This window comes from Poeciliopsis prolifica, unplaced genomic scaffold, assembly GCF_027474105.1.
Source record: "Poeciliopsis prolifica strain line A6 unplaced genomic scaffold, Auburn_PproV2 SCAFFOLD011, whole genome shotgun sequence".
Taxonomy (NCBI): Eukaryota; Metazoa; Chordata; class Actinopteri; order Cyprinodontiformes; family Poeciliidae; genus Poeciliopsis; species Poeciliopsis prolifica.
This window is the reverse complement of record NW_026562386.1, coordinates 7,826,131-7,848,526: the sequence shown is the minus strand read 5'-3', so window position 1 is coordinate 7,848,526 and position 22,396 is coordinate 7,826,131. Positions and strand designations below refer to the sequence as shown.

The following is a 22,396-nucleotide window of genomic DNA, read 5'->3' as shown; positions in this document are numbered from 1 at the left end:
TGATAGAGTAAAAAAATAAGCTGTGGTCACTCAAAACGCTGCTGTAGATGGATAAAACATTGTAAAACAATTCAAATTTCTACAAGGGATTATATTATTATGTTTAAAGTTGCGAAAATTAGGTAACGAAGAGGACATAACTCTTGAATTACTTTTTAAAATAATTAAAAGCTCATTTTTATTATGTCATTCATGCCTGTACTGATACACAAGAAATTATTTTTGAATGAAGCCAAAGAAGCAAAATCAGTACATCTTGCAACAACAAAGCCCTGTGAAAGGAACAGGACATGGAAATACCTTTCTAAAACTCTAATAATGCTTCAGATAAACATGACATACGTCTTATTAATCGTCAGCAATAAAGTAAACAGCAGTTGATAAGTTACTGAGTTGTGGCAATCAATCATGGTTTCACTTACTCTGTCTGACAGAGTAACCACAGGTTTTCTCTCCAGAATATTGGACCTAATCTGCCATAAAGTGAGGAGGTAATAAATGACACCCAATGTTTCTTGTGTGGTTTTACAGTTCTAGATAAGAAAGGTGTCAATAAGGCTTATAATGGAAATTAAAGTCACGTGTGTTACTCTATGTATTTGGAGAGTAAACTTTACATCCATTTGAAAGTGACTATATGTAATAAATTATTAATTTACGCAGTGTTTGTTGGGTTTATGACATTCATTATGAATTACTCTAAGAATCACTTGAACTGGGTTTTACTTGCATACAGGGAGGAATAAGTGGTCAGTCCTAAAAGTACTTCAAGCTAGTGTCAAGTGGGACCCTTTTTATCAGCTCTTTGTAAGAAAAAACATTTAAGATGTTAAATTTGTCTCTCTTTTTTTATTTGGTAATGTGACAGTTTTTCTCTGTTCTCCTTGACAGAACAGAACTGTCAAGAGCTCTGAACAATGAGCAAATCTGGGGCAAAATTATAGCTACAGAATATGTTTCAGAAAGTCATCTCTAAAGCCAAAGCATTCTTTGTTGAGTTTGAATTGTTAGTTCTTTGTTTGTTTGTTTCACTTTACTTTCTAGCTGAGTTCAACTCATCACAAAATGAAAAAGGATCTGATTAGAAAAGCTAAAATCAGAAAACCACTGGTATGGGCCAAGCTTCCCTAACTGAAATTGAATGTATTACTGAATAAAAGGTGGCTTAACAAAAATGGCTATCTCTATCATACTATAGCAAAAAATGAAGCCAGTCTTACATTTTTGTCTTTTGACTATGTACAGCACTTTGTGAGCTTAAGAGCTTTATAAATAAAGGTGGTATGTCATGAAAATATAAAATAAAATAGACAGAGATGTTCAGCCTGAACATACTTTTCTGTTTCATTATTCTGTGTCCCTTTGGTTTGCTGGTCTGTGGTACAGTGTATAGTAGGGGATTCACCTTTCACATTATGTCACATTGAGGACATTTAGCTCATTAAACCCTCAGGTCTTAGTTCACCATGCCACAGGATGGTCACACACTTGTGGATGTGGAAAATTGAACACTAGATAATGTGCATTAGAGGTAACCAGAATGAAAAAGCAGCACTCTCCTTAAGTGGAAAATATTGCACAATAAAACATCAAATGAAACTCACTACTCATGCTGCAGCCCTATGTCTTTGCTTCTTTGTACAAAACACACAGAGGGAACTGAGGACCATGTTAGTGTTTGCTTTCAATAAAAAGGCAATTTGGTGGAATCAGAGGAAAAGCTGACAACTCGTTTGGTTTCTAAAGAAAGGGGCATGTCTGCCCTGCTAGCTCACCATCAAACACAGATCGCTATGGACAAAAACAACAGCTTCTTGTTGTCTAAAATTAAAGCTTTTCATATTTTAGGTTTGTTAAGATTACCTAAAATATTTCTCTTTACTAAATGTGAAAATAGCAAAAATATATAATATATATATATATATATATATATATATATATATATATATATATATATATATATATATATATATATATATATAGAGAGAGAGAGAGAGAGAGAGAGAGAGAGAGAGAGAGAGAGAGAGAGAGAGAGAGAGAGAGAGAGAGAGAGAGAGAGAGATTTATGGTATCACTTTCTTTCTCATCAGATGTTTACATTAAGATTCCATTTTGCAAAAGTCCAGGTAAGAAAAAAAAACAATGATAAACTAACATGACACAAGGTTTGCTATCTTCTTGTTTTAATCCCTACATTTTATAATCAGCATTCATCAAGTCTTGTCACAGATTTTCAGTTAGACTGGACAGGTGTTATTCTACCACATCTCTTCAGCTTCTCCAGAATGTTCATGGCTGTGTTTCTGATTAACGTCCTACTTGTTAATCTGTTGGAAGTTAATCATGCCATGTTTTGATAGGTCTGCAGTTGTGCCACACTGTTTTAAATTTGAGACGTTGGAGTAAAGAAGTGAAAGGTTTAGAGTTTTCATATTAACTTGCCTGACCTTTGATTTTATCACTGACCTTTGTGCTATGCCTCTTAGTCTGATTCTATTTTTTTTAGTTCACCAACCTCTGGGATTATCGTAAATCAGTTGTGTTGATGCAGAAGTTAACTTAAACACACAGGTGAAATCTGCTTTGCTAATTCAGTGTCTATTTATAACAGTTGGTTTCATTGGATTTTTCAAGCTATCACAGTAAAAGTTGCTGGATACATTTGAACCTGTTTTATTTAACATTTTTTAAAAAGTCTTAATTATTTACTTTACAAAAATATACAGTGTGTGGTGTGTCTTGCATAGAAAATCCTGCAAAAGCCATTGAGGTTTGTGATTATAATGCAATAAATATGAAGAAAATCAACAGGTATGACCACTTTTGCAAAGTATGTAGAGATGAAGGAAATGATGTACCCTCAACTCCTTCAGTTCTCAAAAGCAAGGCCATACTTTAAGCATAATGCACAGACACAGCACACTAACACAATATTTAAGGTACATACATTTTATTTATTGATTGATTGTATTACATTTATTATTAAATCTTTATTTATCCAGAAAAAACCCCATTGAGATCAAGATATCTTTCATAATAACCCAGCAAGAAATGCTGTCACACAGAACAAGACAAATAGACACCAGTAACAAAAACAGGCAATAGTTACAGCAACAATTTAAGGTTTGAAAACAGGAACAACTTAAAATAAAACAAAAAACACACACCGTTGAAAGGATTTGCTGGTTGTTGGTTTCTTAAAATGGAGTACAGAGCGTTATGTGAATCAAGTCCTGACAGTTTCACTTCAGACTGCAGAAATACTGAAAGCTTTCTCTCTTTTCTGTTCGCACAGAAAAGGAGCAGAGATGTAAGCTGCCATTATACCTTCAGGCATAACATAATAACCAAGTTTGTATACATGACAATAAATAGTGAAAATTTCTTTTAGGAATCATAAATACCATAACTGTTAGGGCAACGTCTGTCTTTTTTTTTTTTTTTTTTTTTTTTTAAGAAAAGCCCCTCCACTTTGAACTCTCGTATCCAGAAGCGACACCTCGACACAGCGATCACAAGTGGGCGGGACTTCCGGTGAGCGGACCCGGAAGATTCGGACACAAGTTTCGCTGTTGCTGCCTGCATCCATATGCTCGCTACTTTAAACGTATTAATGTAATTTAGACCTTTTTTTTACTCTGTAGTATTAGCAAAAATGCTATCTTTAGACTTCCTCGACGACGTTCGTCGCATGAATAAGCGGCAGGTAGGCATCGCAGCCTTGGTTTCCTCTCATGTAACGTCTGCCTCTTTGTACCTCAGAGCTAACCACAACTAGCCGCTCAGCGCTTCACAAATCTCCTCTAGACTGAGTTTCCGTTATTAACCACCTGCAAAGTTAACTGTTTTATGCGCGCGTGTGTTTCAAATCATTTATTTGCAACATTGCATAAAGCAAATTTGCACATTGAGAGTAAATTACACTCTTAACTACACTATAACGGGCGATTTCCTTTAGTTGTAACAAAATACTGTCGATATGGTAGCCAGATGAGGTTCCTAACAAATTTGTATACATTAAATTGTCTTTCTGGTACCGTTATAGTCATTTGATTGTCGATATTGTGTATAAAAACTGTAGTACTTGTGACTGTTCTGCCCATTGAATTAAATATTTTGCTTCCAGCTGTATTACCAGGTGCTGAACTTTGGTATGATTGTGTCTTCTGCTCTGATGATCTGGAAAGGACTGATGGTTGTCACCGGCAGCGAAAGTCCTATTGTTGTTGTTCTCAGGTAAATTTAGCATCATTATTCAACAACATTCAAAGTTAGGCTCGTCTAAAACCAATGTCTCCACGTCACTTTAAAGACAGCTGCTGTTTTTTCAGATGTAGCTTTTACTGTGCAACTCTTGAAAATATTGCTAAAATACCAAACAAATACACCTGCAACTATAGATATTTTCTCAAGTATCATTTTGTCTTGACCCAGTCACCAATGCAATGTCTAGTCTGAAGTTTTCTTTTAAAATATGTAAGCCTTCACAATATCAGGAAGACATGACATTTCAATATTGAGCTCAAAACATCGATTGCAATTAGCTGACATTTCCTGACCTCGGTCACTAAGATCTACAGCGGGTTTGCAGAAAACACAATAACAATCCATTCAACTGTCCAAGTATGTCATTGGCAAGCAGACTTTAAGAATATGCTACCTCAAATATTATAAATATCCAAATAGTTCTTACTTATTCTGATATTAAACACATTAGGATTGTGATTTGAAATGTCCGACTCTGTTGTGAAATTCTGTGTTACTCTTGGTAATTTATGCAAACATGAACATAACAGAGGTAACGTTTCTTAGTTTCACATATTTTACTATCACAACAACCATCATATTGTATAGTTTTTGCAATGCATTGCAGTGTATTTTATTGTTTTCCATCTTTGTCAGCAAACTGTAAAATCAATTTGTGCTTTTGCTAGCGCATTGGAAATGCGTAATTGAAGACTCACATAATTTAAGATATTTTGAAGCAAATTTAGCTTTGACTATATTTGACATTTTTATTTTTTTCTGAAGAAACGTAAAAATGTCATACATGTTAGCGTAGCTGGAAAGATGTTAATTCTCTGTGCAATATTCTAATCACAACATAAGACAATGATAACCTTTAAAAATTAGTTTGTCTCATGTGTGAAAACTAAGCTAACATCCTCTTAGTTATGACCTACAGTACTTATGTCTACCTTGAAAATTGCATTTATAGCTTAAGTTTTTTTAGGCAGTTGTTGCAGTTACAACTTTATTTAATCCTCTAATATGACTGTATTCGGTGGATGGATGTGTTGTTTCTCTGTTGTATGTGTACATAGCTAATATTGGAGAGACATTGCTTTATGAAAGTATCATATACACTTGTAGTTTTTGCATAATGTCAGTTAAAATAAATGAGATGAATCAGTGTGTGACCAACACTAAAAGATAAATTCCTTGATTTATTCTCAATCAAAAAGCAAACAAACAAAAAAAGCAAAAAAAAAAAAAACTATGAACTAATACTGTACACTTTCATAAAAATATTTTATTCTGACTAGTATAGATATTTACTTTATGGTAATTAAAAATGAAAAGTTTAAATGAACTTGTTTTTTTTTCTTTTCAATCTTGTTTAATTTCAGTGGGAGTATGGAGCCGGCTTTTCACAGAGGGGACTTGTTATTTTTGACAAATCGAGTGGAGGACCCCATCAGAGTTGGAGAGATTGTTGTCTTCAGAATAGAAGGCAGAGAGATCCCAATAGTACACAGAGTGCTGAAGATCCATGAAAAGTATGAATTCATGTTTTGGTATAATAACTTCTTATTATTATTACTCTTTTCCAGAATTTTCAGTTTATTGCCATCAGAATGACTCATTTCACACCAACCATGAATTGGTTGGTGGAGGTGGAGAAAAATACATTTTGGATTCTCTTTCTGAACATTAAGCTGGTGTTTTATTCACAGACAAAATGGAGACATAAAGTTCTTGACCAAAGGAGACAACAATGCAGTGGATGATAGAGGGCTGTACAAGCAGGGCCAACATTGGCTGGAGAAGAAAGATGTGGTGGGACGAGCCAGGGGGTGAGTGGTCATTTTAGAAAAATAACTTGTGATTTACAGTAGGTTTGTTCTTGAAAAATGTTAGCCATTGATTTATGATAGAACAATTCATGGATCTGATAATGGCTAAATATTTTAGGCTCTCTTGTTTTACTTTGTTCGCTTGTTCAAATAAGGAACCATTACAACAAAAAAGTAGTCAGTTAGTTAATTAATAAATGTCTCTAGTCATGATCATCACAGTGTCCTTTAAAAGAGAACATATTATGAGCATAGTGGTGCATTGTCAGTGGATATGTTTAACAAACAATAGAGGCTTCTTGCCCAAATGAGCAGAGACAGAACAGATTGCTAGACTTGAGCCAGTGATCATTTCATTGGAAGTGTGTACATTTAGGGTGGGGGTGTAAGCAGGGTTGCATAATGGCTTCCAAGACAAAGTTAAGATGGAAAATTCCAGCCCCAGTTATTGGCTGGGGAGTTAAGATTAAGCTGACTGAGCAGCCAACCACCTGGACACACAGATTGGTAATATTGTGTCATGTTTAGTGGGTGCTGGGCAAAAGCAAATGTGGTGATTTTGTTTTCAGACTTTTTCTTTTAAATATGTTAATAAACAAACAGAATTGGGTCTCTCAGTTAAGAGGTGGTGTGCTCCTAAACTGACCTCTGCAGCAGAGTTAAGAAGCCTGCAATAGCCATGTGGTGAAAATGATTGTCCTTCATTCTTTATCATAAGATTGAATGTAGCAATTGTAAATAAATGTACAGGATAACGCGGCCATTTACAAGTAAGGTTAACAATGCAACACAGTATTTTGCTAGTAATGCAGCTCCATGTCACGGTTCATTCCTGTTTAATGTGTGTTCAAAGTGGAGATGAACCAAATGAGAAAGTCTCGCTTCAATAATAATATTGTTAAATATTTCGATCACAATGTTTGTTGCAATAGGTTCTTCTTACATTGTGACTTGTTGTGTTTTGACATATTACCAACAATACAAAGAAACAATTTTTATGGATGGCAGCATCAACAAAAAAAAAAAGAACAGTAGGTTTTATTCTGATAAAATATGCCATTTATTTTTAGTTGACATTTTCTACATTTGGTCAATAAAATTTTTGTAACTATGAAGGAGATCTCCTTTATTACCTAGTTCATTTTCTACATAGTCAAAGGAAGGGCTGTCTGACCTCTTATAATTATGATTTTATTTAAGGTATACAAACACAACAGTTAGACTTATGGTCATAATGTTCTACACTATAAAATAGATGGGTTAAGCTAGGGTGACACTACATAATTTATTTATTTATTTTTACCTGAATTTCATCCCTGATTAGCTAGAATTTCTTGAGGTGGATCTACATGTTAATTGTTACTGTACAACATCATGAATATAAATGCAAAACAGCACTAGGCATTATACAAATCAGAGGATATCCCATTTCTTAACCAGCATTTGTCTCAAGTCAGCCAATGTGATTGTGTTGGTCATACTAGTGCAAACAGATTGCATAAAATGATCCTACAAGCGATCAATGGGGCCGAGGTCAGAACTGCAGGCAAGCCGTTCTGTCCTCCTTACCCCCAAATGGTGGAACTAGTTTCTGATAAACATGCTTTGTGGGGCGAGCACTGACATTTTGGAGGATGGACTTTGGGATTGCCACAACTTCTAGAATCTTATCTCGATATTTCTGTCCATTGAGCAATTCAGCAATTATGACAACTTGTTTTTTTTTTCTTCCAGTGAGGGACATATTGCCCTTATTCGTCACACTGCCTCCAAGAATAACTGTTTGCGATTGACACATAGGGCTTGGTAAATGTTTTTGTGGGCACAATACACGCGCAGACCCATGCTGTTCAACCCACCAATACATTCTTCTTACATATGTTGCACAACTCAAGGGAAAGTAAATAGGCTTTCCAATGGTGTAAGGTTTATAGTCAAGAAGCATTGCTGCAACAAAAGAATATTTCACCAAACAAAAATGTTCTTACTTTTTGTTCCAAGTATATATTTTCACATGGAAACACAGATGGCATAGCATTATCCCAATTGGCCCTGATATCATGATCATTATTGCTTTCTTTATTTTTAATAAGTTATATCCAAGCCATCTTATTAAGCATATAACATGAGAAAAAGTTGTTTTATGCTAGAATGAAAATCTTAAAAAGATCAATCTAGAATTTAAAGCTTTATGTCATCCAGTTTTAGATAATCCTTAGTGCAGTAAATAAACTAAGATGTTTACACACTGGGGTGACTGGATCAGTCGGTTGACTGGTGAGCTTGTCGTTAGAAAGTTGTGGGTTTAATTTCAGCTTCTTCTACATGTGGATGTGATCCTGGGCAAGGCACTCAACCCAAAGTTTCCTTCTGATCTGCATATTGGTTTATGAATATGTTTTCCATTCGGTGAATGTTGGTGTAGAGTAAAAGCCCAATGAGTGAATGGTATGACTAGAAGAGTGTAATACAAATTCAGTCCATGTTTAAGTCATTAGTAAGTTTGCTTAATAGCGTTTTTATCATTTCCAGGTTTGTGCCATATATTGGAATTGTCACCATCCTCATGAACGATTACCCTAAGTTCAAAGTAAGTTCATTGTAAATAAGTTGCAGCTAATTGCTTTCTTTAATTTTAATCTTAATTATACAACGCATGGTGTCTGAGAATTTGCTGTGTTTGTTTCCTACAGTATGCCGTTCTCTTCATGCTGGGTCTTTTTGTCTTGGTCCACCGGGAGTGAGGCGCTGAAGCTGCAGCACAGATGATGAATAAACTGCGTCCAGAAAACCTCAGTCATGCCTTTCAAAATATATTTGCTTTTCTTTGTCAAACCCAACTTGATATTTTTTTCTTTTTTTGTACAATTTGTTCCAACATTTTGTAGAAGTGTGGATAGAGTGTTTACATTTTCAAAAGTCCAAGCTGTAAAAGTATTTTTGTGAAGGAATTCACTAGGATTAACTTTCAAGTCAGTTTAATTTCTGGTCTTCAGAATGTTAAATTGCATTCTTTAAGTTAAATTTAAATTAGATTTTGTTAATTGCCTCCTTATCTGTTACTTCTGGAAATATGGAAGTGTTGAAATATATTAAATTGAATATAAAATCTGTTTAGCATTCACTTTGGATTACACAACCTGTCTCATTTTGTTTGGCCTTTCACAAATGGATAATTTTCTATTAATGTAAAGAGTTCATTATTGTGGAAAAAAAAGAATTCACATCAGTTTGTAGAATTGTAAGAAAATATGTCAAGGCAACCTTTTTACAACCCTATATTGGAAATTAAATTTGTGTTTGTCGTTGTTGAGAGACTTGAATTAAAATAAACAATCTAAAGCTCTTTGGTAAATTTATAATTGATTACATATGGTTATAGTTTCCAAAATTGTGTCACTCATAAATAGTAAAATCTGTAGGATTTCACATTAATAACATTCATCATAAATGACTAAATATTGTAAAACAGCTGAATAAATTGCATAAAAGGTAACTTGTCAGATTCTGGCAGCAAAACAATACAATGGCTTACTTGGTAAATTTGTCAAGGTTTATGGACGGTGAATGTCCATTTATACAGTCCTTAGCTGTCATCCAACATCATTCCCTCTCTGAACTAGAGACTGTTGGGAGCACAGTGAGAATTTTATTTTATTTTTTTACCTTGCCATCAACACCATCCTACCACAATCCTTAGAGACGAGCTGAAGTACAGTGGCCTGTGTATGGAAAAAATTTTTAAAAAGCAACCATCAAAGCTTTAAACAAAAGAAATGGATGTTAAAAGTACAGATAGCAAAGGTAAAAAGAAGATTTTCATATTTCAAACTTCATCAGATTCCTTGATCAAAAGTTGCTGTGAATCAATTTATTACAGTCCTAATGTAAAAGAAGGTATATAGTTTCTGCACATCAGAGAGTTTAGAGAATATTTTGTTCCAGAATTTAGGAGTAAAAACATTACATGCTGCCAGAACTTGTATAGTTTTGGTCCTGGAAAACCTGAGAGGTCTGAATGGTTTGTAATCACCAGACAAATCTTTGGGCCCAAAATCATGAAGAGCTTGATAGACCAATATGAGAATTTCAAAATCAATTTTAACAAGCACCATCCCTACCATGAACCACATGGTGCCATGATAATGCTGTGGGGATGCATTTCTGCAGTTGGGACAGGAAAGTTCACCAGGGATAATAGTAAAATTGATGGTTTTGAATAAAGGGCAATCCTGGAATATCTGTTAGAGGATGCAAGACTCTTTACTTTAAACTTTAAGAGTAGAACAATCTTCACAAGTCCACATTAACATTTTGTCCTTTGTGTTGATCTACCACATATACCTAATTGAAATTTTTGGTTGAAACAATAATTTAAAAACACATTTAGGGGCAGTTTTGCAGTGCTCTGTTTCTGATCATGTTTAGAAATTACCCTAATAAGTGATAAATTATTCATCTTTGAAACAAAAAGTTGACTTTCCAAATTCAGTGTTAATTCAGACTCCTTTGCTGTCTTATTTGTAAACCTCGGCTTTTTTAGTAGCTATGAATCAATGGTTTTGTATGGAGGGGAGGAGATGAAGAGTTATTTTTGGCACCAATGGAGCCCAATAGATTTGAACTTGGTCAGCTACCACCTTAAGGCAAGTATTGCGCCTTGATTCATTTAACTTCTGAGCTTGGACGGTGTGATGCTGTGATGTTCAGACAGTCTTCTAATTAGACTGACATTCAGCTCTGCAGAATTTGCCAAATCTCAATATGCGTGTTAATGTCAAAGGTTATTAAAAGAGCAAGACGGAAGCTGCTTCTCCTCCACAATACCTCCGACTTTAGCACCCTGAAGTGACGAAGAGGCCATCTGTCTTATCAGCTCTAAATTAGCGGTGAGAATCAGCGGGTTCTCCTGTCCTCGGAGGACTGATGATGAGCGCAGTAGCAAAACCTCGACTGGCCAAATGTCACGGGGCTTTTAGCAAAAAAAGGGCCAAACTGGGCCCCTGGATAGGAACGGGATGACGCGAAATGGGTTTCATTTGCTGAAGCATTTCGATGAAGCATTTCGATGTGCCATAATGATGAAAATGAAAGATTTGAATATAATATCCGATCCTGGGTAGTGAATATAAGTTTGTTTGAAGTCAATAACTGAGATGAATAAACTTTTTAAAATGTTCGTGATATTCAGATTTATCCAAATGCGCGTGGAAGTGAGAGAGCTACAAGTTCATCGACCTAAAATATTTTGATGCTTCGTTTTTTTTCTTTTGTTTCATGAAATGCTTCACGTTGCAACTTCGTTGGATGCTTAAATTGCGCACAAGCGTCACACTGAGTGGGATGATGTCATCTTCATTTACGCAGCCGAGTGAATGAAAAGTAAACGCAGCCCATAAGGAGAGCCCACCCCGTCCAGGAGACCCTATAAAAGCAGGATGAGTCTGCAGCGATCCAACACTAACAAAGAGAAAATTGCGCTCAGGAGGACAGATCCGGAGTTCGGGTTAAAATGAGAGGACTCACGCTGACTAATGTTTGCCACTGTGGCTTCTTCACATATCTCGTTTTTATGTATTTGAGCGCAGGAGACAGTATCTCTCTGACTGAAAGGGGGAGTAAAGTTCCCAAATTCAAAGTGACTCCAAAAGGCAATCTTTGGGCAACAGGTAAGAAACTATTTCTTTTAGAAGTTGACCTTCCAGTAAAATCCTATGCGTAATAATATCTGAGTTTTAAACCTTTTTGTAAAGGAGTTTTTTCCTCTCCACGTTTCACTCAAAATTCTACTAAGCAGCTTAAATTAGTTTGTGGTTGTTGCTTTGGTTTTGCAGGGCATTTCATGGGAAAGAAAAGTGTGATGGAAACCCCTTTGCTACGCTCACTGGAGGACCAGCAGGGTGTGAACGCGCTGGACGCCAGCCTCCCCGCTGAGCAGACCTCGCTTTTCCAAGAGTTTCTGCGGGTGGCGTTGAAGGCGCAGATGGACACAGAAGAGAGCCGTTTGAAAGAGCAGGTGAGGACAGAGGACTTTTTTATGTTTAAATGCACATATATTTCAGTTTTCTCCATCTTCAATCTAATGTGATGCTTTCCACTGTTGGTTTCAGGAAGCGGAGCTGCTGGCGAAAATCTTAGTAAACTGAAGCGGAGGTCTGAAGAGAGGCGCGCACGGACCGAGGACCTCAAGGGATTCAAAAAAGAAATAACAGCCAGAAACAACCTATCATTTTTCTGCTGATTATGATTAAAATCATTTGCAACATTTCAACAATATGGTTATATTGCAACATCTTTTTTCTGTTAATATTTCTTAATGTTGTATTTATTTAGGCTATTTGTATTAAATAATAAAAATCATAAAATGAAAATGATGTGTAGCAGGTATTTTATGAAAGACTAATATTTGAACCCTTCAGACAAACCTTTTTTTTCTTTTCCACATCACTCATGTATTCTTCCTCTGTGCAACGTCAAAAAAAAAAAAAAAAAAGTCCTTAAATCCCCTTTAGTTCAAAGAGTTTGACTCATGCTCTACTTTTAGTTAAGAGGGGAATACAGTTTAACAACAGGGTTCGAAATGAACAAAATTAATTAAGTAATTAAAGGATGTTGGTTCAAACATTATAGAATCTGCTCTGTCAGATTTTCCTCCACATGGGGTTTAATGTGACCTTCTCTCTTATTCATAGTCCCATTACTAACATCTATTTGTTTCATTATTTTATGATATGTCATTCTTATATAAATACTTATGTAGGCAGCTTACATAAATCACATTGCTTATAGCTCCATAAGCATTCCAACATGAAATCGATGGCTTTTTTCTTTCCTCTGCATACAGGGATGATCTTTTCTCTCAATCAATAGAAGCAAAGGGAGATGGTTCATGCAACTTCTTTGCCTTGGGCGACAGTCTGTCGGATTAAAAACAGCTGGGCTATTTCAGTGTCCTTCCCACAATGTCCTGTCTGTCTTTCTTTTTGTACGTTCAAAGTGTAGAATTTGTGCTTTATCTGAAACTTTCAGAGGTCTGAGTTGAGGACACATTCAGCTGTTTTTAGGTGCAAAGCCAATCAGGAAACTCTGTTGTGTTCTAAACAGTCTCAGACCACTTTGTTGAGCATCTGCAAAACCGTAGTTTATGTCAAATGTCTACTAAAGTGTCCGAGCCACTTCCAAAGGATGTATTCATGGTGCTGATGATATTTATGTCATTAAATTTGACAAATGGGTCAGTGTTCATCTAAATTACATTTTTCCAGTGCCATATTTTCTGGCAAAAGTATACATTTTCAAATTTGCAACACAAACAGCTGATAAATTCAGTGTCTTACGACTAAAGTCTTGGTGACTACCTCTATGTTACACAAATATTGCTTCCCAAATCAACACTTTGAGAATTCATCCACAGGTGCAAAACTAGGAGGAAGTAGGTTAGTGGGCTGTAGAAAATGGAATTCGATTTATTTAATGAGAGGACACACAATGGGTAAGAAAAATGTTTTAACAAAAGGTATCTTTTCTGTACCTCTGGTCTTCAAGATTTTCTGTTACCAAACCGAATTTTTTCTCTGTCAGTAGAAAATGTTCACCCTCAATCTAAAATTCAAGGTGATATTTTCTCATTAATCTAAAATGGCAGGCAGTTAGGCTTGTTGCAAAATGCAATTAAGTGTGTTGATAGAATAATTATGCTTTGGCAATCGGTGTGTTAGAGGTGTGTGGATGGAGGGGGTGTTATAAATGTGAAATTATGTGTCTCACGGCTGAAAGTTGCAGATCCAAACATGTTGCAAATTGTTATTTGTTGAGCTGCTGTGTTCACACAATCTGAACACGTGCTTTCTCAGTCCTTTGGGACTGAGAGAGAAACTGTCTTAATTCCTGACGATTGACTACGAATGATCATTTCACAACTACAGCACTGTGAAATATATGTTAGTCCTTGTTTCTGTCATCTTTTCTTCATAAATAAATACCAAAAATTGTTCTTACCCAGAGACATTCATCTTTGAACTGATGATCTGTCCATCAAGACATTCTGCTACCTAAGAGGGGAGGAGCTTATGTGAAACATATGAAGTAAATATAAATCAGGTAAAAGAAGAGTTTGTGTCTTTGACACAGTTAAGGTGAGGTCAGGTCACAGGTTGTTGTTGTTTTTTTATCAGAAATCAGTTTTGGCAGCTGTTGATCAGAGAGAGTTGACAAATAAGGAGGAAGAGTGGCCACCTGCCTTTCAGGAAGGTTGTCAGTTTGATTTCACCTTTCTTCCTCCACATGTCAGAGGGTGCTTGGCTATGACACTGAAACCCAGATTTTCCCCATTCTACGCATCAATAGTGATTATAAAAGCACTCCATGAATGGAGTTTCCATTTGACCAGTTTGCTTATGACTGAAACAGAAATTCAATATTTCAAAAGTCCTATTTATAAGCAGAAATCCAACACACTGTTCTGATGAAAGGAGACATTTTCTCGTGTGGTGCGGTTACAACTATAAGCCTTGTTTTTTTTCTGTCTGCTGAGCACATTTACAGGTTGTTGTTTTGTTTCCCCTTTTTCTTTGCAGAATAGCTCAAACTCAGTGAGACTCAATTGAGAGTATCGGTAAACAGTAAACTTTAAGATCCAAGCTTGGCTATCTAAGAAGAAAAAAATCAAGAAAATGCGTTGACGTTTTTGGTTTCTACTTTAATGTAAAGAAAGGAAAGTTCATATGTCTTGTCGTCACTCTTAGTATGCCAGTTCATTTCGATGGATCTTAAAATTTCATGTCCGGTGTCATGCAGAATCTCCAACCCCCATGTACACTGACAGGCATGTTGCTGCTTGATAGTGTGATAAATAAGCTCCTCTCCTTCACGTTTTAATAAATCATAAAGTGTAAATTGTGTTTGTGCGAGTTTCATCAACAGTTTTGTTTTTGTCTCATCAAACAGATTTTTATTTCACCTGCTTGTGAGAACATGTGTATTAGCCTTGTTTTTAAATAGTGAGCTAGTTTCTTATAAGTCTGCCTTTATATTGTTCTGATTGAGTGAATTAAGCATACATTTTCATATATTAATACACAAAACTATAAATTTTATCTTCTGTGGGTGCTTCAGTGATGCTGACTTTTAAATTTAATTGCAAAGAAGTCATACTTGTTTGTCTTTGCTTGTGGGATTCCTGGGATCCTGTTTTATTTCCTTTTATCTAAGCTTCTCTGCTTTTGCCTTTGTTGTTTTAATAATGAATCACACAACAGCCTATAGGTAAATGTCATGCAAGGAGAATGTCGGCTCTTTCAGCAGATAGGCTCAGCTCCTGGGGTTTGTTAGTTTCACTCTTGTTCAGTTTGAACACCAACAGCTGACAGAGACAAATGTGACAAACGTTGGCTCAATAAAACCAAGGCTTTGGGCACCAGCTCAACTCATCACTGACTTGTGCCACAAGAATCAGAAGTAGTGAACGACATGGATGTGCCATGATTTTATTCATATTTAAAAGATTTATGCTATTTAAATAAGAATCCCTGACAGGCTTGTTTTCCCAACAGTCCAAATCTTCATCTTTCAGTTTCAAACCTGCAATAAAACTAATGGTGATATACTGCCCCCCTCTGGCATAAAAAAAAAAAAAACTGAACTGAACTGAACTGGGGCTAACTTTCTTTGTTGACTTTTAAGGCTTTATAGCAACATGATTTGAAAAATAGAAGAGGAAAGTATTATTTATTATACTAAATTAGTATATTCCATGGAAAACTCATGTTTGATCTGAACAGTGAAATCATAAGACATGACCTTCTAGGAAATCATGCAAAGATGATCGGCTCTGTGTTAGACGGACGATGAGTGAAAGAGTAAGACATGGCTAAAATATGTAATACAATCTGTTACAAGCTAAGACAGTATTCAGGTCTGATTTCACTGAAAACTGTTACTTTAAATAAAATATTTTACTTTCTGGAAAATGCACTGAAATGCAAAGGTTGCAAAGGTTTCAGTGTTCAGTGTAAGACTAAGCAACTATTGTGAGTGCATGTCTAGGGTGCTATATGGTAGAGATCTATTCAGGACTCTGCTTTGACATTTTGATCATCCCAGATATTTATACAGCAATTTGAATAATTTGACTGAAACTGAAGCAAGATTTTGCAGCTTTGAAACAAATATTTAAACAAATATCAAAACAAAAACTTTTAGTTTGCTTGTTAAATGTTCTCAGACACTCTGATATACATAGATAAATACAGCATAAAAAATGTGTCAGATGAAAATATGTTTTTGAACTGGTATGGTTTACAGTAACGGAGTTGCACGTGATTTTCTGTAAAAAAAAATAATAATAATATGATAATCTAAAATGTTTTATTCTTCTTTAGTTTTTTTGGGTGTAAAGCTGTAATAAAATGAAATATTAATAAATTTTAAGGCCTTTTGCACATTTTCCAAGAGATGAAAGTAATGTGAGCCTACTTTTTTTTTAGTTTTTGAAATGTTTGCAGAGCTTTTGCATTTATTCCTGCTTGAATACAGCAGACTGTTCTGCATCAGATTCCTTGTGATGTTCATGCTGGACAGTGAGTATTCTAGCCATAAAATGATCATAGCCAATATTTTCTTCAATAAAAACACGTTTTATTGATTTATGTAATATCCTAATCTTCTGTGAAAGTGAACATTAGTTTCTTTTTCATGAGTTCACTGAAATAATAACCTAAAAAATGTTCCTTGTGACCAACCTGCTCACATTTCAGCTCGGAAAGCCTTCCGGCTGTTTGTTTTGAACGGTGACGTCAGCGTGAGCACGTGACCTCCAGCCTCCGTTTGCTGTGACCTCATTGGTCGAGCCCGGAGGAATCTGAGCGGTGAGGCAGACCGAAGCCATTTTATTATTTTAACAGCAAAGGTGCAGGTGCACCGAAAATTGTCGCCCACAAATAATAACAATTAAACAGTTCTTGTTTCAAAGCGCTCGCGTTACAATGGGACAGTGCGGGATCACGTCGTCCAAAACCGTCCTGGTTTTCCTCAATCTCATATTTTGGGTAAGAAAACGACAGATGGTAGAACAATGTGCAGCATCCCGATGATGAGGCCGGGGGTTGGGAGCGCTAGCAGGGCTGCAGACTGCGCCAGAGATGCGCCGCGCTGTGAAGAAGCGCTATTTTATGAGGCGGGACCCAATTGACGTGTTGCAAGCTTTCTCGTCGGCGTGGGGTCGGCCGGGGTGGATTGGAGGCTCGGTGATGCTTTGGGCAGCTTTGTGTTGTGTTGATGCAGCTCTGGTCTTAGCAGCAGTGATGTAATGCATGCAGCAGTCACCGGCAGGTAACGACAGCTGACTGATCTACAGCGCATAAAGGGAAATCAGGCAAAATAAGAGAGAAATAATCCCTTTTGTTTGACCTATTTTTCTGACTAATGTTGCAGAGATGCTCAGTTGTTCTTTTAGCATAACAACTATTTATCCATCCTCTATATTAGAGCAAATCTCTTGTCTGATTTATTATAAAGTACATGATCGCCCTAGGTTTTTTGACCTGCCTCTGACCCCTGACCCTTTGTCTCTCTCTCTCCAGGCTGCTGCTGGAATCCTGTGCTACATCGGAGCTTATGTGTTCATCACATATGACGACTACGACCACTTCTTTGAGGATGTGTACACTCTGATCCCAGCCGTGGTGATCATCGCTGTAGGGACTCTGCTGTTCATCATCGGTGTGATTGGCTGCTGTGCAACAATACGCGAGAGCTCCTGTGGCTTGGCAACCGTGAGTTTCCACAGCTTTGACTTAAAAAAAAAAAAAAAGAAGCAATGGCAGAAGAGATGTAAAAGTGTTCTTGCGATGCCGATGAGTAATGCTGATGGACTGAAATGGCAGCCTTCATCTTTTAAGTTTTAATCCTAAAAAAACCCACATATATTCCTGAAGATGAGAGTTTAATAATATCTGAACTCAACTTGACCCAGACCTCAATCTCTAATCACTTCCTTGCACTCTTTTCTACACTCTTTCCCCAACTGCTGCTTCCTCACAAATCATCAAAATCTTAAATTGTCGCATTTTTTTGCAACCCAATTCCTGTTGTGGGCAGAGACACGTTTATGCTAACTCTAAGGCACATTACAGACATTGGGCTACCACTTCCTTCTTTTGTTGGTAATTTAAGCCTTTATTTGTCTTAATTCCAAATTATTGCTGCTGTGGTAAGTAAGCATTGCATCGTTCGGAGAGCAGTGCAGAGGCAAAACTGCAAACACGTTCTAACCCATTATCCAGATACTTGAGCATGAGAAGGTTCTGGAGTAACTGGTTTAGAATATGATTTGTACTGCTGGTCAGCTGGCTGAAACAACACTGCAAGTTTCCTTTTCTTACAGGAACAATAACTGACCCTTTTTGAATATTTCTTTTCACAGAAAAGTCATGGTTCAGAAATTCCATCATAAGTTTGCAGGATTGAATAATAACAGCTTGTTGTTTTACTTTGCTATACTAAATGCAGATTAATGTAGTGGTAAAATATTCCACTCAATAAGCACTATTAGACTTGGTTGTTGCTTAGTCTACATATAAAACTGTAGATATTTGTAATTTCAGTGACAGATTTAATCAAGTATCCATGTTGGTGACATTAAAAACAACAAACACATTTTTAAGTTGTCATTGAACTAAACATATCCATACTAGAGTTAAATAAAATGACTGAATGATTATGTGTTTAATCTTTTAAGCCTCTAATGACTAAGGACAGTTAAGAAGGGAGTGCTTTTTGCTGAATTTGAGCTTGTAGTTTTCATTTAAAGAGTGAGAAAAATCACTGGCTGGGAGGATTTAGAGGCGGGGTTGTTGCTGGATCATTTTCTGGTAATTCTGTTTCCTGGCAGCATGAAGTACTGCCTGAAGGTGGCGCAGTGGTTGGAGGATCTCAGGGTCACTTTGCTTAAGCTTAAATGCAGAAGTGAGTAAGGTGCATCATGTAAAGAGCCTTTGTTTGCTGAGAGACAGCCAGCACCCATGTTTGTTGCGGCTATTTACTCAACACAATGTGATCTTAGTACTCAGTGAAACGTATTAAAAAAACAAATGAATATGCTTATTGTCTGATTTGCTTATTTCTCCATCATCTTGCAAAACTGTAAATACCCTTCAGCTTTTTCACATTTTGTCACCACAAAGTTCAGTCTAGTTTATTGGAAACCAACAGAGTATTGTATTAAAATAGAAGAAAAATGGCACATAGTTTTCAGGGTTTTCTAAAAAAAAATCTGAAAAATAGATGGTTGACATCTTTTCAGCCCCCAAATATGACACTTTGTAATTCCTTCTGCAGGTAGTATATTTTTTGGATAGTGCCTAAAGTAGTTTTAAACATCTTTAACCCTCACATCTCCTAACTACATTGAAGTAGTTGTGCCCGGAGAGACATAATGTTAGCTGCTGTTAAAACATCTCATACAGACAGGAAGAATCCTATGAACTTTGCTGCTCTTTCTGTACATCTTAGAAAACCCTAATAAATTTGATATGTTGAAAATGTTTTTCGATGTCTGTACACACTCCAGTTTTGTTGTGAGAATTAATTTGAAATTATCTTGAGATTTCTTTCTCCTTCAGATTCAGATGATGAATCCTATTGTTTGTTTCTCGCCGTTTCAGTTTGCTGCGATCCTTCTGCTGGTGTTTGTGACGGAGTGCGTGGTGGTTGTTCTCGGCTACATTTACAGGGCAAAGGTAAGCACAGGCTCATTCTCCTGCGGACAGGTTTTTGTAGGTGAAGGATTGCTGCTGTGGATACAGTTGAACAATATTTTGCTGATAATTTGTGGGCGTCTGACCACTGCAGGTAGAAGACGAGGTGAATCACTCCATCCAGAAGGTGTACAATGAGTACAGTGGCCCCAACACGGATGCTCCCAGTCGAGCTATTGACTATGTGCAGAGACAGGTGAGGAAATATGCAACATTTGGAGGACTTTTTATTAGTATATGAGCATTTTGTAGACTTTAGAAAAGTAAAAATCAAATATTAATGATTTTTTTTTCTCGTCTTGATTATTTTTCCCTAGCTTCACTGCTGTGGCATCCATAACTACTCTGACTGGAGAAACACACGCTGGTTTAAGGAGTCTAAGAACAACAGCGTCCCAGTGAGCTGTTGCCAGCCCAACATCAACAACTGCACTGGCACTCTGACCCGACCAGCTGATCTCTACCAAGAGGTACACACAAGAACTAATTACATTTTCCATTCAGGATGCTGCTAGGAAAATACTGCTGCATGTGAAACCTTCTGCCATGTCACTTATTTTCTCTCCTAGGGCTGTGAAGCACTTGTGGTAAAGAAACTGAAGGAGATCATGATGTATGTCATATGGGCAGCATTAACTTTTGCGTCAATACAGGTAAGAGGTACAATAATGAAAATGCAGAAACATCTAAGAATGACTCTAAAATGTCTGTTTAAATGTTAGTCTTTGTGATGGACAAAAAACAAAGCCGTGATAAATTTTTTCCAAATGTTTTCCAGGTACAGTTCATCTACAAAACACACAAAAGTGTTAGAATACAGAATTTAGCTCAGAATTCTGGCATGGCCTTTTATTTTCCTCTCAACATCTGCAATTGTTCCTATTTATGCTTGTCTCTAAAGTTACTTTAGAGACAAAGGACTATGTTTCACTGGGGAAGTACACTAGACCCCCAGGATTGGCAGAGGTTAGGCACTGAATATGCGCTATGAAAAAATCTATGTCTGGGAAAATTTTCCATGAATAATTTGAAGTTGGGTCACACAGAAAACAAATTTCAGGAAAATCCAACAGGGAAAACTGAACGGCAGATTATTATTGTTTTTCAGGTAAAGTGTTGTGGGTAAGTTAATCTGACAAAATAATTATTTGTAGAAAAAGCTTTGAAATTATTTATATTGGTCTCAGTTTTTACATCACAAAAACCTGGTGTTTCATCAGTGGCGTTTATACTTTTGCGAGCTACCGTATGTTAGCCATGATGTAGAATGTAGTTATGTAAATCTTTTGAGTGGCCCTTTATTTCCTATTCTGTTTTAAAGGATCCAGACTTTATATAATAGCTTAAAAATAGCATCTCAGGACATCTGCAGTTCTGAATACAATTTAATATCACTTTTTCTCGTCCTCCTCCTCTTTTGTGAAATAATAACACAAAACATAGTAATTTTAAGTAAGATGTGTTTGAACTTATGCGTTTCCTGTCTGCAGATGCTAGGCATGCTCTGTGCCTGTGTGGTGCTGTGCAGGAGGAGTCATGATCCGGCCTACGAGCTGCTGGTCACCACTAACAGTTACGCTTGAAGGACACGGCCCGTCGCTCTCAGTAAAATAAAACAAAACAAAACAAAAAAAAAAATGTCCAGGAGCTTCACCAGACATGTTCACACTAGATTCAGCCGTAGTTACTCAAGCTCAAGCACACCTTGCACAGCTCATGAAACTGACGTTGAGGTTTCAGTGGGTGATGGCTTCAAAAGAAATAGTGGTTATTTATTAACATGCTTTCTGAGTTTCCGTTTTGTCTTGGTCTTTTGTATATAAGCCAAAGCTGTAAATGGCTGATAACTCAAATTCATGTTGCAGATTTTTTTACTTGTGTTGAAATTTCTGTTTATTCAGTTATGATGACGATGGTGACGATAATGATGATGATGATGATGATGAAGAGCTCTTTGTGCTCATCAATGAAGATAATGATTGTGAGTATTGTAGGAGACTTTTGCACAATGCCCGGAACCCTTGAGACACTTAGTTATTTAGTTGCATAAGCTATTCCTCGACTTCTATAACCATACAGTAACTGTTTAAAATCATTGACTATAAGTAACATTAAAAGCAAAGTGGTTCTTTTGTTTGTTTTTATCTTGTTGTGTTGCAGCTATGTATCCTTATTTGTTCTCAGATATTTAGGTTGTAGCTAACGTATTTTCTGTTTGGGTGTAGATGTGCTCTGAATCAGGCATCTCTAGTGAGCCATTGCCAGTATAAACTGCAGTGCCATTTGTACCATTCATCAGCAGTGTTACATAAACGCTTCAGTGTGCATTCAGCTTAAATTCACCGGATGACTTCAGTTTGTTTTCCTAGTTAGAAACCTGATACGAAGAACTACAATATGTTATTTTCTACCATGTTTGTGACGTTGTGTACTGTTATTTTTTGGGCTGCTAAGTTGATCCCCTAGATATGACTAGTGCTACAAGAGAAATGTGAGGCACTTATAAGTTGTGTTTGACTTGAGAACACACTAGAAACAAATAAATTCAAATATTTAACCTGGACT

The 22,396-nt window shown here is 36.5% G+C and overlaps 3 protein-coding genes across 3 annotated transcripts; all 3 read left to right on the top strand.

Moving 5' to 3' along the window:
- The first annotated feature begins 3,517 nt into the window (after window positions 1–3,517).
- On the top strand, window positions 3,518–9,423 carry sec11a (SEC11 homolog A, signal peptidase complex subunit). Its single transcript, XM_055036673.1, has 6 exons — window positions 3,518–3,706; window positions 4,127–4,236; window positions 5,631–5,780; window positions 5,958–6,077; window positions 8,610–8,667; window positions 8,771–9,423. Exons 1-6 carry the CDS (start codon window positions 3,656–3,658, stop codon window positions 8,819–8,821), a joined length of 540 nt encoding a protein of 179 aa, XP_054892648.1. The 5' UTR covers window positions 3,518–3,655; the 3' UTR covers window positions 8,822–9,423.
- Window positions 9,424–11,551: 2,128 nt separating this feature from the next.
- Window positions 11,552–12,429, top strand: nmbb (neuromedin Bb). The gene is made up of 3 exons (XM_055036674.1): window positions 11,552–11,746; window positions 11,912–12,093; window positions 12,188–12,429. The coding sequence occupies exons 1-3, from the start codon at window positions 11,590–11,592 to the stop codon at window positions 12,221–12,223; spliced, it is 375 nt and encodes a 124-aa protein (XP_054892649.1). The 5' UTR covers window positions 11,552–11,589; the 3' UTR covers window positions 12,224–12,429.
- A 4,530-nt stretch (window positions 12,430–16,959) lies between these two features.
- tspan3b (tetraspanin 3b) lies at window positions 16,960–22,388 on the top strand. Its single transcript, XM_055036672.1, has 7 exons — window positions 16,960–17,122; window positions 17,657–17,848; window positions 19,739–19,813; window positions 19,926–20,027; window positions 20,149–20,301; window positions 20,401–20,484; window positions 21,322–22,388. The coding sequence occupies exons 1-7, from the start codon at window positions 17,060–17,062 to the stop codon at window positions 21,412–21,414; spliced, it is 762 nt and encodes a 253-aa protein (XP_054892647.1). The 5' UTR covers window positions 16,960–17,059; the 3' UTR covers window positions 21,415–22,388.
- Window positions 22,389–22,396: the final 8 nt, after the last annotated feature.

Coding starts and splice junctions, on each gene's coding strand:
- sec11a (XM_055036673.1), top strand. CDS start 3,656: ATGCTATCTTTAGACTTCCTCGACGACGTTCGTCGCATGAATAAGCGG. Junction 3,707..4,126: donor GTCGCATGAATAAGCGGCAG/GTAGGCATCGCA, acceptor TTTTGCTTCCAG/CTGTATTACCAGGTGCTGAA. Junction 5,781..5,957: donor GTGCTGAAGATCCATGAAAA/GTATGAATTCAT, acceptor TTTTATTCACAG/ACAAAATGGAGACATAAAGT.
- nmbb (XM_055036674.1), top strand. CDS start 11,590: ATGAGAGGACTCACGCTGACTAATGTTTGCCACTGTGGCTTCTTCACA. Junction 11,747..11,911: donor AGGCAATCTTTGGGCAACAG/GTAAGAAACTAT, acceptor TTGGTTTTGCAG/GGCATTTCATGGGAAAGAAA. Junction 12,094..12,187: donor AGAGCCGTTTGAAAGAGCAG/GTGAGGACAGAG, acceptor TGTTGGTTTCAG/GAAGCGGAGCTGCTGGCGAA.
- tspan3b (XM_055036672.1), top strand. CDS start 17,060: ATGGGACAGTGCGGGATCACGTCGTCCAAAACCGTCCTGGTTTTCCTC. Junction 19,814..19,925: donor GCTACATTTACAGGGCAAAG/GTAAGCACAGGC, acceptor TGACCACTGCAG/GTAGAAGACGAGGTGAATCA. Junction 20,485..21,321: donor TAACTTTTGCGTCAATACAG/GTAAGAGGTACA, acceptor TCCTGTCTGCAG/ATGCTAGGCATGCTCTGTGC.